The following is a 17020-nucleotide window of genomic DNA, read 5'->3' as shown; positions in this document are numbered from 1 at the left end:
CGCTTAGGCTGGCCTCGAACCTGAGATCCTCTTGTCTCAGCCTCTGTGCCTTTGTGATTACAAATGTGTGCCACCACACCCAGCTGGGAGAAAGCCTGGAGCAGAAGGGAAGGAGCTGCTGGCCCAGGGCTGATGACACCTGCTGGGATCTGGAACTTCAGCTTTTTTTTTTTTTTTTTTTTTTGCAGTACTGGGGATTGAATCCAAGGGCATTCTACCTCTGAATTACACCCACAGCTCCATTCCTTTCTTTCTTTCTTTTTTCTTTCTGTCTTTCTCTCTTTTTTTTTTTTTTTTTTTTTTTTTTTGGTGTGTGTGTGTGTGTGTGTGTTACTATAGATAGAACCCAGGGGCATTCTACATCCAAGCTACACCCAAAGCCCTATTTTTTATTTTTTATTTTGATTCAGGGTCTCACTGAGTTGCAAAGAGCCTCACTAAGAAGCTAAGGCTAGCTGCGAACAATAGTCCTCCTATCTCAGCCCCCCAAATGCTGGGATTACAAGCCTGCGCCACCACATCCAGCTTATTCTTTATTTTTTGAAACAGGGTCTCACTAAGTTGCAGAGACCTCACTAAGTAGCTGAGGCTGGCCAACAGCCGGGGTCCTCCTGTCTCAGCCTCCCAAGTACTGGGATTACAAGTGTGCGCCACCCTGCCTGGCTTCTTTGTGATTTCTCTGTGAGATCCTTCCTGGCCTCGGGATCCAGGGCAAAGACCACCAAGGCATGAGAAGTTCCCAAGGAGGTTTAATGAGCATCCTCCAGGGACCAGGTGAGAGGGATACAAACTCCAAATCCAGCCTTTATTGCCATAATTTCAGCAGCTGAGCAGAGGGAGAGGGCTCAGCCACACTTAACGTATCCCCAGACACAGAAGCAGCTGGAGGGGAGGCCCCGCAAGGGTTTCTCTATCCAGCCGAAGGGCTCAGGAGAAGGGGAGAGGTCTCTTCTGCTGCTGCTGCAGACACTGCTGCCGCCACCAGAAGCAGCGAGACCTAAAGCAGCAAGCTGACCTCCAGATGTGAGGACAGACCCGGAATCAGGGAGGAATCAGACAAGAACATCTGGCACTGGAAGGTCGATGAATGAGAAAACTCTTGGGGTTCCCAAACAGCATTGAGATCTCACAGAGGGGCCCCCAGGGGGCCTGCTGGCTCCAAGGACTGAGACCCTCAGGGAGCACCCCCAGACTGAGACACTCACAAAGGGACCCTGACATCTCCCCTTCCTCTGCTCTGCAAGGGTCAGGAGAGGCCTGGAGGGAGGGGGAGGGCAGAGGGGCCTGAGGACGGAGCTGGGAGGAGCACCGGGGCTGGGAGCTGGGAGGAGCACCGGGGCTGGGCGGGCGGCGGCAGGGCGGCGGTGGGAGAACCCTCTAGCTGTTGCTCTGCTGCTCCTGCTGGCGGATCAGGTTGGCAATGGGGCTGGTGATCCCGCCTATCATGGTCCAGTACTCGTCGAAGCTGATGCGCCCATCATGGTTGGCGTCCAGGTTCTGGATGAGCTTGTCGGCCGCCTTCCGGTTCCCCGTGTCCTGCAGAAGAGCCAGGGATGAGCACATTGAGGGTGGCAGCCACAGACAGCCCCTAGACAGGAGGCTGAGTTCCAGGCAAACAGAGCATCCCTGGCTTGACCCTGAGCATCTGGGACCGGGGAGGCAGGAGCAGGTGGCTGGGAGAGGGAACAGAGGGCTCAGCGGGGAAGGACACCCGACAGGTGTGTCCTGGGCCGGCAGGGGGAGAAGCCAGCTGGGGACCCTACCGTCAGCATGTGGTTCAACTCTTTCTGGAGCATCTTCCGGAAGCTGCTCTTGCTAATCTTGTTCTTGACGAGGCTGTGCTTAGACACATATTTGTAGAAGTTTTCCACCAGGACTACGACCGCCTTCTCCAGGTCCGTGTAGCAGTCGGCCATCTCACCGCCTCAGCTCCTCTCGGGGCCTGGGTACCAAGAGGAGGGGAGATGAGAAGAGATGCCCGCAGGAGGAAGCGCCGCCCACGGTGCCCACTCTGGGCCTTGTCCTCTGGGAAAGGGAGGAGGCAGGGGGAGGGAAACACGGGCCGCGGGGGTGGCCCTGGAATGGGAGCTACGGCTCCTCTAATCCAGATGCTCCCCAGTTCAACCGCCTGGACAGGTTCTCCGGGCCCTTCCCCAGCCCGGGGCACTGGGCTGTCAGAGCCCTCGGTAGGGCAGGAGGCTCCCATGGGGAGAGGGGGAGGGTACCTGCCCAGCCCTCCCTCTAGGCTCCACACCTAGCCACTCAGGGACAGGTACAGCCATGAGTCAAGGCAGATGGAGCGGGAGCTCTGGTCTACCAACCCCAGGGCTGACGGGGACCCCAGCCCTAGGATCTGAAGGCCTAGGTGCACCCCAAACCCTTGTCCAGGTCCCAAGACAGTGAGTGAACCCAGAGGCTCACTGTCAAGGTCCTCGTCCATCAAATTCGATTCGGTGCGGCCACCCCCTGCTAGGCTTTCCTTTCATAGCCCCCAAATATACAGCAGGACCCAATGACACCCCCCAACACACACACACACACACACACACACACAATTACCAAAGAAGGAGCCAGGCCCCTTTCAGCCCCAGCTGGAGACAGGCCCTGTCTGCCGGAGGTCACAGCAGCGTCACCCCCTCGCCCCAGGACAAAAGACACTCACATTCCGAGCGGATACAGCCTTCTGAATAACAGGATATGTATGAGGAGAGCAGGCGGATCTGGTCTGTGAGACGCCGCCCAGGCCCCCCCAAGTCAACCCCGGGCAAATCAGGCTCTACTCCCACCCTGGAGCCCAGCAATGAGCTTCAGCCACGGGACGGCCCTAGCAAGGGAGGTGGACACAGCAGGGACAGGCCACCAGGCAGGCATGCGTGCACCCAGGCTGTGGCAGGGGGAGGTGTCCCTCTAGGGCACACTCAGCAGCCTCCAGTCCCTGCAACTTGCTTTCTTTCTTTTTTTTTTTTTGGTGTGTGTGGTACTGGGGATAGAACGCAGGGGCATTCTTCCTCCGACCTACACCCCCAGCTCTATTGTTTATTCTTTATTTTGAAACAGGGTCTCTCACCGATTGGCACGGGGCCTCACTAAGTAGTAGCTGAGGCTGTCTGAGAACCGCGATCCTCATGTCTCGGCCTCCCAAAGGCTGGGATTTGCAACCTGCATTCTAACACCTCCTCCGTGGCCATTCCCAGTGCCCATTCCACCCAGCCAAAGCCTGCCCATCTCTCTGGCCCTGTCCAGGCCGCGCCTCCTTGGCAAGGCTGCTGTGACCCCTGGCCTCTGCACGTTCCTCCTGGACGCCCACAGACATGTCAATCATCACCACGGTGGCCCTGGCCAGGGCCTCTCGCTCCTGTGGCCACTGTCCCTTTCTGACTGAAATCTCAGTCCTTGAGGCAAGCACAGTGTTTCTTAAATGAAGCTGTTATATTTTCTAAACTAAATAAGCAACTTGGTGACAATTTTTGTGGTTTTTTTTTTTTTTTTCTTTTCTTTTGTCTTAGTACTGGCGATGGAACCCAGGGGCATTCCATCTCTGAGCTACACCCCCAGCCCTATTTTTTATTTTTTTATTTTGAAGCAAGTTCTCTCTGAGTTACAGAAAGCCGCACTAAATAGCTGAGGCTGGCCCAGAACCTGTGATCCTCCTGTCTCAGCCTCCCAAATGCTGGAATTATAAACATGTACCACCATTCTTGGCTTAATTTTTATTATTTTTTTTCTAACTGGCTTTGCAAATGCTCTTCTCTTAGTCTCTGGGACTGTCCTGGTCCAGTGGGACCACACAGTACCTTGCTTGAGGGAGATACTTTATAAATATCCTACCTCTTTCCAGCCCTGATACTGGCGTCTTAGGCCCCTGACCACCTTTCTAAACCGCCCCATCCCTTCTGAGCTATACTCCCAGCCTATTTAATTTTTTTTTTTTTTTTTTTTTTTTTTACTTTGAAACAGGTTCTCACCAGGCATGGTGAAGCATGCTTGTAATCCCAGCATTTGTGAGGTGGAGACTTGAGGATCACGGTTTTTGAACAGCCTCAACTACTTAGGCCCTCCGCAATTTAGTGAGATTCTGTTTCAAAATAAAGAATAAAAAATAGGGTTGGGGGGGGGTAGCTTGTAGAATGCACCTGCATTCCATCCCCAGTACTGCAAGAAAAGAAAAAAAAAGAAAAAGGGAAAAAAAACAAAAAAAGGAAAAAAAAAGAAGCCAGGCGTGGTGGTGCACGCTTGTAATCCCAGCATTTAGGAGGCTGAGACAGAGGATCTGGGTTCACAGACAGCCTCAGCTACTTAGTGAGGCTCTTTGTAACTCAGTGAGACCCTGTTTCAAAGTAAAGAATAAAAAATACCGCTGGGATGAGGCCCTCTGCAACTCAGTGAGACCCGGTTTCAAAATAAAGAATAAAGCTGGGCATGGTGGCGCACGCTTGTTATCCCCATGCTTGGGAGACAGAGACAGGAGGATCATACTGGTTCGGAGCCAGCCTTGCTGGCTTAAGAGACCTTGTTTCCAAATAAAAAAATATAAAATAGGTCTGGGAGTGTAGCCCGGAGGTAGAAGGGCTTCCAGAAACCCCAGTACCACCAAAATAAATAAATAAATAAATAAATAAATAAATAAATAAATAAATATAAGGCAGGGGATGTAGCTCGGAGGTCGAATGTCCCTGGGTTCTATCCCTAAACCCGCAAAAAAAAAAAAAAAAAAAAAAAAAAAAAAAAAAAAACGCTGGGAAGCCGGGCGTGGTGGCATATGCTTGTAATCCCAGTACTTGGGAGGCTGAGACAGGAGGATCACACAGGTTCAAAGCCAGCCTCAGCTATTTAGTGAGGTTCTCAGCAACTTAGTGAGAACCTGTTTCAAAATAAAATATAAAAATAGGTTAGCCAGGCGTGGTGGCGCACACTTGTAACCCCCGTGCTTGGGAGGCTGAGACAGGAGGATCACGCAGGTTCGAAGCCAGCCTCAGCTACTTAGTGAGGCTCTCAGCAACTTAGTGAGACCCTGATTCCAAATAAAATATAAAATAGGTCTGGGAGTGTAGCCCGGAGGTAGAAAGCCTCTGGGTTCCACCCCCAGTACCACCACCAAAAAAAAAAAAATAGGTCGGGGTGTAACCCGGAGGGAGAGGCCCCTGAGTTCCATCCCCAGGACCATACACACACTAAAAAAGGGCTGGGGGTGTAGCTCCAAGGTAGAATGCCCCTGGGTTCCATCCCCAGTAATGCAAAAAGAAAAAAAAAGAAAAGTTCTCACTACGTTGTGGAGGGCCTCACTAAGTTGCTGAGGCTGGCCTGGATAACAAAACTAAGCCTTGTTTGTTTGTTTGTTTGATGGAGATTTTTTTCTGAGACCAAGAGGAAATAGGTCAGGAAGCAAGAAGGAAGGAGAGTTGAGAGGGTTCAGGCTGGGGCCTCTGTGTCCGGAAATCCTCCCTCCACTCCCACACCTCGCCCTCCTGACCACTCTGGTCTGTGGCTGAAAGGATGACATATGGCCTGGAGACTGCAGGAAACCAGACTCTTCTCCATACTCTATTTGTAAAATACGTAACTGTGTGGTTCCAAATTTGTGATTTCAGCGGGGCTTGGTGGTGCACATTTGTAATCCCAGTACTTGGGAGGCTGAGACAGGAGGATTGCAGGTTCCAGGCCAGGCTCAGCAACTTAGTGAGGCCTCAACAGCTAAGTGAGACTCTGCTTCAAAATAAAATAATAGCCGAGTGTGGTGGCGCACCTTGTAATCTCAGCGCTTGGGAGGCTGAGACAGGAGGATCGCACAGATTCGAAACCAGCCTCAGTTACTTAGTGAGGCTCTCAGCAATTTAGTGAGAACCTGTTTCTAAATAAAGTATAAAAAATAGGCCTGGGAATGTAGCCAAGAGGTAGAAAGCCCCTGGGTTCCATCCCCAGTACCACTAAATAAATAAATATAAAAATAATAAGGACCAGGGGTGCGAGGGTCGTGGTGTTGTAGGCTTGTAATCTGAGTTCTTGGGAGGCTGAGACAGGAGAATCGCGGTTCACAGACAGCCTCAGCTACTTAGTGAGCCTTTCTGTAACTTAGTGAGACCTTGTTTCAAAATAAAGAATAAGCCAGGCGTGGTGGCGCACACTTGTAATCCCAGCATTCGGGAAGCTGAGACCAGAAGATCACGGTTCGTGGCCAGGCTTAGCGACTTAGTGAGGCCTTCTACAACGTAGTGAGACCCTGTTTCAAAATAAAGAATAAAAAACAGGGCAGGGGGTGTAGCTCGGAGGTCGAATGTCCCTGGGTTCCACCCCCAGACCCACAAAAACAAACAAACAAACAAACAAACAAACAAACATACATAGGGCTGGGAATGTAGCTCAGATGTAGAATGCCCCTGGGTTCCATCCCCAGTACTGCAAAAAAAAAAAAAGTCCAGGGATACAGCTCAGAGGTAAAAATAACCCTTGGTTCAATTTCTAGTACCAAAATAAATAAATAAATAATATAATAAGAACTTTTGTAGCCAGGCATGATGGCTCACACTTGTAATCCCAGCACTTGGGAGGCTAAGACAAGAGGATCACAGTTCCAGACAACCTCAGCTACTTAGTGAGGCCCTTTACAACTCAGTGAGACCCTGTTTCAAAATAAAAGATAAAAATGCCGGGCGTGGTGGCGCACGCTTGTAATCCCCGCGCTTGGGAGGCAGAGACAGGAGGATCACGCTGGTTCGGAGCCAGCCTCGCTGGTTTAAGAGACCCTGTTTCCACATAAAGTTAAAAACTAGGTCTGGGAGTGTAGCCCGTGGGAGTGTAGCCCGGAGGTAGAAGGGCTTCCAGGAACCCCAGTACCACCAAAAAAAAAAAAAAAAGATAAAAAATCAGGCTGGGGGTGTAGCTCAGAGGTAGATACCCCTGGATTTCATCCCAAATACCGCAGGAAAAAAAAATATTTTTTGTAGCCAGGTGTGGTGGCGCAAGCTTGTAATCCCAATACTTGTGAGGTTGAGACAGGATCGATCACGCAGGTTCAAAGCCAACCTCAGCAGCTTAGTGAGGCTTTCAGCAATTTCCTGTTTCCAAATAAAATATAAAATAGGTCTGGGAGTATAACCCAGAGGTAGAAAGCCCCTAGGTTCCATCCTCAGTACCACAAAAAAAAAAAAAGAATTTTTGTGATTTTTTTTAAGATGTTCATACAAATTCTATATAGTTCACAAATAAGGAGAAAAATATTTTTCAACTCAACTTCGGTTTATTCTGCTACCCCTGGGTGCAAGTGACCCAGGTCCACAGCCAACATCTCCAGGGTTTCTGGAAACTGTACCCATTTCAAGGACTGTTGCAAGCCCACTCCCAACAATCCTTGGGCGTAGGGATAGAATCTAGAGACCCTTCCCACAACTAACAATCCCAGACCTGTTCTCCAAGTGAGGAATCCTATAGTAGTAGACAGTGAAGGAGAGAAGAGATGGGTGTGCGGGCCAGTGTGCTGATGCATGCTTATAATCCTAGGACTTGGGAGGCTGAGACAGGAAGATCACGGGTTCTAGCCAGCCTCAGAAACTCGGTGATATCCTGTCCCTAAGTAAAAAGCAAAAGGGCCGGGCATGGTGGTACACGCTTGTAATCCCAGTGCTTGGGAAGCTGAGACAGGAGGATTGCAGGTTCACGGCCAGCCTCAGTAACTTAGCGAGACCCTCTGCAACTTAGTGAGACCCTATTCCAAAATAAAGAATAAAGTCGGGTGTGGTGGCGCATGCTTGTAATCCCAGCGTTTGGGAGGCTGAGACAGGAGGATCCGGGTTCGTAGCCAGTCTCAGCTACTTAGTGAGGCCCTCCACAACTTAATGAGACCCTGTTTCCAAATAAAGAATTAAAAGGGGGAGGGGCTAGGGGTGTAGCTTGAAGGTAGAATGTGCCTGGGTTCCATTCCCAGTACTGGAAAAAAAAAAAAAAGAATAAAAAATCAGGCTGAGCGGGGTGTGGTGGCCCATGCTTGTAATCCCCAAGCTTGGGAGGCGGAGACAGGAGGATCCTGAAGGTTTGAAGCCATCTATGCTGGTTTAAGAGACCCTGTTTCCAAATAAAAATATAAAAAATAGGTCTGGGAGTGTAGACTGGAGGTAGAAGGGCTCCCAGGAACCCCAGTACCACACACACACACACACACACACACACACACACAAAATCAGGCTGGGATATAGCTTGGAGGTAGAATGCCTCTGGGTTCAATCCCCAGTACCAAAAAAATAAAAGCAAAAAGGCTTGGAGTATAGCTCGGAGGGAAGGAAGGAAGGAAGGAAGGAAGGAAGGAAGGAAGGAAGGAAGGAAGGGAGATTCACCACTCCATCTGCTTTTTTTTTTTTTTTTTTTTTTTTTTACTGGGGGTTGAACCCATGGGTATTCTAGCTCCAAACTACACCCCCAGCCCTAGTTTTTATTTTGAAACAGGTCTCAATAAGATGGCCTCAAACCTTCGACCCTCCAGTCTGTCTCCCAAGCCCTGGGATTACAGATGCTCACCACCACACCCCTCTCCACCTGCTTCCTTCAAGTCTCCTTTCCCTGATCAGCGGGTCTTCCTCTCTTCCTCAACACAATGCCCAATCCTAGCCAGCCTCTTCCAGCAGCCAAGCAGGTAAGAAACGGATGAGTGCCCAAGAGTCACACAGCCACCTTGGCTCTGTGGAGTGCGGGGCAGCCGGGAGCAACAGCTTCAGAGCCCCGCGCCCGCCCCTCCTCCCAGGCTCCCACCGGTTCCCCTAAGATAACCATCTGAACCAGCGCTTTTCCAAAGCCTCGTTGGAGGGCCAGGTACCAGAGCTGGACAGTCACACTCCATTACTCTCCTTCCCCAGCCCTCCCCTCGGGGCCAGGAGTCGGGATCTGCCGCCCCACCCACCCCACCCCGCAGACACCCGCTCCGCTGCCAGCCAGGCCTGAGGACCTGCAGGCAGGGGGCGGGCAGGTGTGCCCTGTTGACTCTGCTGCGGGCAGATCTTGACCAGAGAAAGGGGGCACGGGCTCACTGGGGACCACTGGTCCTCCATAGGGACCTCTCCCTTGGGCCTGCCCCTCCCCCACTCCTCCTCTCCCAGGGCTGATTCATCCTTGAGCAACCTGCAGGCTCCCACCCCGCCCACCGGAGCCCAGCTTGCTGACTTCTCCAAAAGCCCAAAAGGTCCTGACTCCAAGCCCCTGGCGCTCAGCCACCTCAGCCCCACCCCCAGATTGTGGGCCCCACCCCCTCCAGAGCCTGCTAACCACCCCCAGCTGCCCAGGCCCCTTCAATCTTGGAACCTAGGACGGTCACCACACCCTCCGAGGGTCATAATCTCTTTCCATCCACACACACTCCTTGACTCTTTTTTTTTTTGGTATAGAAGGTTGACCCTCTGAGTTACACCCCTCAGCCCTATTTGATTTTTTATTTTGAAACACCGTCTCAGCCTCCCAAGTACTGGGATTACAGGCAGGCACCACCACATCTAGCCCCCACTCCCTGACCCTTAAACTGTATCCTTCCAAGCGTTGGGATGTGTCCCCAGACTCCTATTCCTCCGGTCTTTGTCCTTTCCCAGAGTATAGCCCATTTTTTAACTTAGGATTGGTATTTTTTATGTCCCCTCCATCTATCTCAAATTTCTCCGCCCCTTTTTTTTTTGTTTTTACTTTCTTTTTCTTTTTTCTTTTTTTCTTTCTTTCTTTCTTTTTTTTTTTTTTTTGGCAGTACTGGGGATGGAACCCAGGGACATTCGACCTCCAAGCTATACCCCCTGCCCTATTTTTATTCTTTATTTTAAAACAGGGTCTCACTGAGTTGCAGAGGGCCTCACTAAGTAGCTGAGGCTGGCTGCAAACCGCGATCCTCCCGTTTAGCCTCCCGAATGCTGGGATTGCAAGCGAGCGCCACCACGCCCGGCTTTCTGCCCCTTTTTTGACCATTGCCTTGTCAGCTCATTTCCTCCTGCCTCATTCATTCACTCCCATTCATTCATTGACTTGTTCCGTGATGCATTAATTCTCAGGCTCATTCATTCCATCAGTCCCTTCCTACATCACCCATTTGTCCCAACTGCCTTCAATACAGGCAAGGCCTGCGCTGTGCTGGGGCTCTGAACTGGGCTGGGGACTGTTTCCGCCTGGTCTCCCGGCCTCAATGGGCCCATCCTCTGCTCCCCGGCTGCTGGAGGCTAATGTTTCCCACAGCCCCTGGGCCACTCCTGCCCACCCTCACGCACACAGAGCAAGGAACTCTGCCATTCTGGATTCTCTGCTTGAGTAAGTAACCCATTTACCTTTCCCTTACTTCTGCTTTGGATCAAGAGGTCAGATTCCTGGCTTTGTTTTTTCCCAGACAACTCCAGTTGCAAGAGTTTTGTATAGACACACACACACTCACCTGGCCTGACCAGCAGTCCCAGGGCTCTTCACTAGTGGGTGGAGGCAGGCTGAGCCCCCTCATCCTGGCTCCTGCCCTCACCCCCACCTCGGCTGGGCTGGGCACCCATTCCCACAGCACGGGTGGCCCTGCCAAGCCAAGCAAGTCAAGCTGGGACCTGCCTGGGTCCTGAACTAGGGGAGCTGCTGGGATCAAGGCTCGTCCCCTTTCGGTCTCACTCCCCTGGGGAGCTCCCAGGCTTCCCCAGGGCCTCACCCAGGCCCCTCCCAAGGAACAGTTCCCAGAGCACAATGGGGCCTGCATCCGGGACCTGCCTGGGTCTTCAGGTGGAGGAGAAGCCACCTCAGCCCCTGCTTCCTCTCCCTGGCTTCTCGGGGACCTCCCTGGTTCCTCCTGGACCCCATTATGTCCCCAAGACAAGACGGAGGGGCCAGAGTCTGACCGCCCCCTCCCCACACCAACACACAGCTGCCCTTTTCTGTTGAGAGAGCCGGGAGCAGCTGCGGGCAAGACTCCTAGTGTTCTGCCCGGGTGTCCCAGCCCCTGGAAAAGAGCCCATTCAGCTGCTGGGCCGGGAGGGGGGTCTTGCCACCGCATTCTCTCCTCTGGGGGACTCACCCAGCTCCCAACCCCACCAGGACGCCCCAATCCCAAGCCTGCCCTTGGGGGAAGTTAATAATTAACAAAAATCATGCTGGCAGAGTCTCTGGAAGGTCCTTCTCCCCAGGCCCCACTCGCGCCCCTTTTCCTGGCCTCCCAAGCCCGCAGGGTCCCTCCTGCAGCCCCAGACTCCCCAGGCTGGGCCTGGGGTGCTCACCTGCCTCTGCGGTCCAGCTCTTCCCCTGCAGGGCTCTGGGGCCTGGACTCTGGCACTGCCAAACAGCTTCCCCGCTGGGCCCAGCCAGGACTCCTCCCCACCGCACTTCAGAAGCTGTCCCACTCCCTCCTGCCTGGCTGAGCTGGCTCGGTGGGGAGGTAGTGACTGAGCTCCCTCTTGCTGGGCCCTGGGGTTGGGCCCTTGTTAAAGGGATATACACCTTTTTTAACACCCCTCTACCTCCACCCTAGAGGGAGTGGTAAAAGTTGGCACTCCCCAACCTCACCCTCCTAACCTCCCGCAGGGCCTGAGCAGAACCTGACCAGGAGGGGAAAGGAAAGGAAGGACTGGACCGTCACCTGCCCCTCTCACCTGGGTCACTGAGAGCCCAGTTTCAGGGGGCCCCAACAGACAAGTTCAGTTAGCATTCCAGGCCAGCCCTCGCTGGCCACAGAATCTTCCCAGACGTTGGCATTTCAGGAGTAACACCTGATTTCTGGTGAGGCTGACTCTGGACCTCTCTCTCTCTCTTTCTCCAGTTCAGCCCAGCCTGAGCGCCCCTGAGACCCCTCCCCAAGACCCCTCATGCACAGCAGAGGACGGCCCTGCACAGTCCGGCCCCCCACCACCACACTCACCATTTTCTCAGGGGCCCACAGAAGCAGAGGCTGCAGCTAAAGGCAGAGCAGACCCTGTCTCCCACTCCCATGGAGACCCCTGGCACACTCTAATTAGGCACAGGCTGGGCCCCATCATGCCCCTGGCACTCTTGCGATTCACATTCCCCACTCAAAGTTTCAGGGAAGGACTGACAGACGTATGGTATGGAGGTGCCTGTCATCCCAGGACTCAGGAGGCTGAGACAAGAGGATTGCAGGTTTGAGGACAGCCTCAGCAAGTAGTGAGACTCTTCATCAACCAGCAGCGGGACCCTGTTTCTAAATAAAGACAAAATACGGGGAAGAGTGGAACTCAGAGGTAGAATGTCCCCAGGCTCAATCCCCAGTACCATTAAAAAAATAAAAAAAAAAAAAGCTGGGCGTGGTGGAGGCTGAGATAGGAGGATCCGGGTTGGGGACAGCCTCAGCTATTTATTGAGACCCTTTGCAATTCAGTGAGACCCTGTTTCAAAACAAAGAATAAAAAATAGGCTGAGGGGTGTAGCTTAGAGTTAGAATGCCTCTGGGTTCCATCCCCAGTAGTGCAAAAAAAAAAAAAAAATAGGGCTAGGATGTAGCTCAGAGGTAGAATGCCCCTGGGTTCCATCTCCAGTGCCTCTAAAATAAAATAAAATAAAATATTTCAGGGAAGTGAACTGGCAAAGAGCTAGGGTCCAAACCCAGCAGGCCAGACTCTTTCTCAGCTCACACTTTCTTTGCCATTGGCCAGCCGGGCCCAGGACACCTGGGTTCACATCCTTCTCCCCAGGTGCGCACACATACTCTCCTCTCTATCTGAGGCCCATCCCACTAGCAAGGAAAAGCCTCTCCCTCAGCGAGGACCAGGTCTCCCTCCTTTGGGGCCGGTTGCCTCTCTCAACTCAAATCCATGGGGAAAAGTGATCTGCCAACCAATCCCAGCCCCCTCTGTCCCATCCCACCCACGACTCAGCCACTCAACCCAAGAGCCCCTTACCCATAGACCCTGGGGCAGGTGTGTCCAATCAAGGAAACAGCGTTCACTTTTTCTTTTCTTTTATTAATCAAACAATACAAAACAACCATCATTCTGAAAATGCTCAAGCACCCAGCTAGTCCTCTCACCCCAAAGGCATACCCTTCTCCGCCTCTTCCCCAGCCCTGCTCCCCACTCCTCTTCTGCCCTGGCCCAGGAGAGAGTCTTGGGAGGAGGGTGGGGCAGAGCTGCAGACCGACAGGAAGGGATAACTGAGGATGGAAAAGAGAACTACAGTTTGAAGATGGAGAAGAGATTAGGAAGGGAAGCTTCTCAGAGACCCCTTTAAGTACAAGTTCCCAGCCATACTCCCAGCCCCATTATTCAAATCATACCCCATAGCCCAGTTTCTCTCAGCCCTTCCACGCCAGCATCCCTCCCTCCAGCATCCCTCTACATCCTCCCTGGTCCCAACCTGTCCCCTAGCTCCCATCGGTGGGCACTCAGGGACCAGTCAGCCCCGCGGGCCACCCAGAAAAATGCACAGAACCCCTGGGGAAGGGTGTTGTAAACCCAAATCGTGCAGAGGTGACGCTGGAGAACAGGGTGCTGGTGGTGGTGAGAAGTTTTATTGCCAGGCTCAGGGTCTCTAAGGTCCCCTCTTCCCGGCATCCCCCCAAGAATTCCAGCGGGAGGCCCTCAGCTCCTAGGGGCAGCACTCTCCAGCTTCACACCCTTGGCTGCTTCTCCGATCAGCTCCCAGAAGCTCCCGAACTCCAGTCGAGAGTCGTTACAATTGCCCAGGTTGGCGATTTTCTCTTCCAGCCCGCAGTTGCTCTGGGTAGAGAGTAGACACCAGGGCTCAGCCAGGCAGCACCCTCAGATGTCGCCGCCCCTCCCTGCCCCGGGGCAGGCGGCAGCACCTGAGCCTGCCTGGCACTGCCCAGGGGGAAGGGCTTAGGGTGGGTGCCGGTGTGGGTGGGGTCTCAGAGCCCTTGCTTGGGTGGGAAGTCAGTGTGTGGGGGGGGCGACGGGGCGGGGTCCATCCCTGTCGTACCGGCATAAGGTGGGGCAGCTGCTGGGTGACCAGGTCCCGAAGCTCGGAGGCGGTCAGCGTCTCCTTCCCACCCTCCACCGAGTACTGGTGAAAATTCTTGATAAGGGTCTCAATGGCTCGCTCCACATCACTGAATTCTTGGGCATCCTGAGGGGGCAGGAGACAGGGCCCTGCTCAGGGAGGCTCCACCCACTCACAAGAAGGCCCCTCTCCCTCACCCCTACCTCAGCCCCCAAGGCCCCAGCAGCCTCTGCCCTGAGCCACTGGTTGGACAAGGTCCCCTCCCCCTTCCCCAGGCAGGACAGGTCCCAGCAAGATCCCAGTCCCAGGAGGGCTGCATCCCTATCACCCTGTGCAGGGCTCAGGGAGAGTGTTTAGGTCTCAGTGGGCGCAAGGCAAGGCCAAGATGGGGGGCAGAGATCAGCAGGGGTGCATAGGCCCTCAGGGTGGAGGAGAGAGCGTGGAAAGAGGAAACAGGCCCTGGCAAAGGGTCCCACCTCTGCGTTGGCCGACCGGCATTGCCCCATGGTGCCTGGTGTGCTCGGTTTGCTTGGTCCCTGGTCCCTCCGTGAGAGTTTTCTTGTCCTATGCCTTGCCGGGCAGGAGCCGATGGCTCATGATCTGCCTGGGGGAAGGAGAGAGTTCGGCTTTCGGTCCCCATTTGATGGCGCCTGGCGAGGAGGTCCCTTTGAGTTCCATCCCAGGTGCCTCCCATGCAGCCCACCTGGATGAAGAGCCCTGGGTTTCCTTACCTGCTGGCAGGGCTGAGACCAGACGGGAGGAGCTGGCTCACCTCACAAGGCTCTTATACCTGGGGGAAGGGCGGGGAGGCCAGGGGCCGGGCCTCACCACCCCTGCTATTGCAGCAGCCTGGGCAGTGAGCCAGTTGTGTGGGCCCCACCTTCCACTGGCCAGAGCTCTGGAGCCTGTTCCCCCTCCTGCCACGAGGAGGAAGCCATGGAGGGCTGGGGCCAGGGTGCCCCTGGCCCTCGAAGAAGGGGAGGAATGCTGGAGGTGGGGAGCTTGGAGATATCACACCTGGGAGGTAGAAGGGCCAGAGAAGTTGTGAGGTGGGGGGGGTTGTATTAGTCATCAGCAAAGGAGAAGCTGGGGGCTGATCAAGGCAAGGTTTGCGGGACAGAGGGATGAGGAACTTAAGAGAGATACTTGGGTGGGGGGTCTCTATACTTTTTTTTTTTTTTTTTTGGCGGTACTGGGGATGGAACCCAGGGGCATTCGACCTCCAAGTTATACCCCCAGCCCTATTGTTTTATTCTTTTGTGTGTGTGTGGAGAGGTCTGGGAATGGAACCCAGGGCCATTCGACCTCTGAGCTACACCCCCTGCCCTATTTTTTATTCTTTATTTTGAAACAGGGTCTCACTGAGTTGCAGAGGGCCTCACTAAGTAGCTGAGGCTGTCCACGAACCGCAATCCTCTGGTCTCAGCCTCCTGAATGCTGGGATTACAAGTGTGTGCCACCACACCCAGCTTTATTTTTATTTTTTTTATTTTTTATTTTTTTGGTGGTACTGGGGTTCCTGGAAGCCCCTCCGGGCTACACTTCCAGAGCTACTTTATACTTTTCATTTGGAAACAGGGTCTCTTAAGCCAGCATGGCTGGCTTTGAACCTGCACTGATCCTCCTGTCTCTGCCTCCCAAGCGCAGGGATTACAAGCATGCACCACCACACCCAGCTATTTTTTTATTCTTTATCTTGAAACAAGGTTTTACTAAGTTGCAAAAGACCTCACTAAGTAGCTGAGGCTGTCCACGAACCCCAATCCTCTTAGCCTCCCAAATGCTGGGATTACAAGCATGCGCCACTACGCACTATGCCATCTGGTAGAGACTACTCTTCTTTGTGGCACTAGGGATGGAACCCAGAGGCATTCTACCTCCGAGCTACACCCCAAGTCCTATTTTTTACTCTTTATTTTGAAACTGGTCTCACTGAGTTGCAGAGGGCCCCACTAAGTAGCCGATGCTGTTTGAGAACCCAGTCCTCCTGTCTCAGCCTCCCAAATGCTGGGATTACAAGCATGCGCCGCCACACCAGGCTGGTCTCTGTACTTTTGATTTCTCCCTCTCACTCTCTGTCTCTCCTACTATTTATTTATTTGTACTGAAGATGGAACCCAGGAGCATTCCGTCTCCAAGCTCTACCCCTGGCCTATTTATTTATTTATTTTAATTTTGAAACAGGGTCTTGCTAAGTTGCTGAGAGTTTCACTAAAGTGCTGAGGCTGGCCTCCAACCTGGGAGACTACGGTGTTGGCTTCCCAAGTACTGGGATTGTAGGGGTGTGCCGTCCAAGCCCCCCCTTCCCCCCCCCCGCCCCTTCTCAATTAGGGCCGGGTCAGAGAAAGGCAGCCTGGGAGCAGGAGCCACACTAGGTGTTGACCTGACTTCCAGTCAGCTCCCCTGGGCAGCTCAGAGTATACCTGTGCAGAGCCCAGGTGAGTTACCGGGCAGCTAAAGGCCTCTCCTTCCCTCCGGAATCCCCTGCCTTCCCGAACCCACCAGCTGCATAGCAACACCCACCTTCCAACTCAGCACCCAGGATGTCACTCCAGGGAGCCTAGGACTGAGCCCAACCCAAGTGCCCACCCCCACACCTAAAGCCACAGGAAGAAAGAGGGAGATCAGGCAGCGGGTCAGCATGGGTCAGGGCCAGGACAGAACGGTGCCCACAACCCATCTTCCTGGGCTTCATCCCAGCACCTCTCCCTGTGACACCTTCCAGCGATTCCCTGTATTTTCTGCTCTCCGTCAGAGACCCTCTGTAAGTGGAGAGGCCCTTCCACAAGGGTCTCCCGGAAGGTCCTGGGAAGGGCTTCTGTCTAGGGGCCCCTCTCTCCAGCTGACAGCTGCTCTGCTCTGGGTGTGCCCCAGCCTGGACTCCCTCCTAAGAATCCCAGGCCAGGGGTTCCCCCAGAGCATCTCTTACCAAGAGCCCCCCTTGTGGAAGCCCCTCTGGAATGTCTTTGCCATGGCCCCTCAGAGTCCCAGTCGTAGGTAGGCGGTGTCCATTAGGGACCCTTCCGTGGAGTAGGATAGGGAGCACGTCCGAGTTGGCTGACCTGCAGCGCCAGCCCCAGGAGTCGGCCGGCCCGCCCCTGCTCTCTCTAGTGGCAGGTGAAGCGAA

At 53.6% G+C, this 17020-nt stretch overlaps 2 protein-coding genes across 2 annotated transcripts; both read right to left on the bottom strand.

The window, feature by feature from the left end:
* Positions 1-823: 823 nt before the first annotated feature.
* On the bottom strand, positions 824-1916 carry S100A16 (S100 calcium binding protein A16; the record flags this gene model as incomplete). Its single annotated transcript, XM_080690510.1, has 2 exons — positions 824-1536; positions 1764-1916. The coding sequence occupies 2 exons, from the start codon at positions 1914-1916 to the stop codon at positions 1378-1380; spliced, it is 312 nt and encodes a 103-aa protein (XP_080546636.1). The 3' UTR covers positions 824-1377.
* An 11598-nt stretch (positions 1917-13514) lies between these two features.
* Positions 13515-14399, bottom strand: S100A14 (S100 calcium binding protein A14; the record flags this gene model as incomplete). The annotated part of the gene is made up of 3 exons (XM_080692679.1): positions 13515-13652; positions 13873-14019; positions 14370-14399. 3 exons carry the CDS (start codon positions 14397-14399, stop codon positions 13515-13517), a joined length of 315 nt encoding a protein of 104 aa, XP_080548805.1.
* Positions 14400-17020: the final 2621 nt, after the last annotated feature.

Source organism: Muscardinus avellanarius, assembly GCF_963383645.1.
Source record: "Muscardinus avellanarius genome assembly, chromosome: 3".
In the NCBI taxonomy this organism is placed as follows: domain Eukaryota; kingdom Metazoa; phylum Chordata; class Mammalia; order Rodentia; family Gliridae; genus Muscardinus; species Muscardinus avellanarius.
This window is presented reverse-complemented; position numbering and strand designations above follow the sequence as displayed.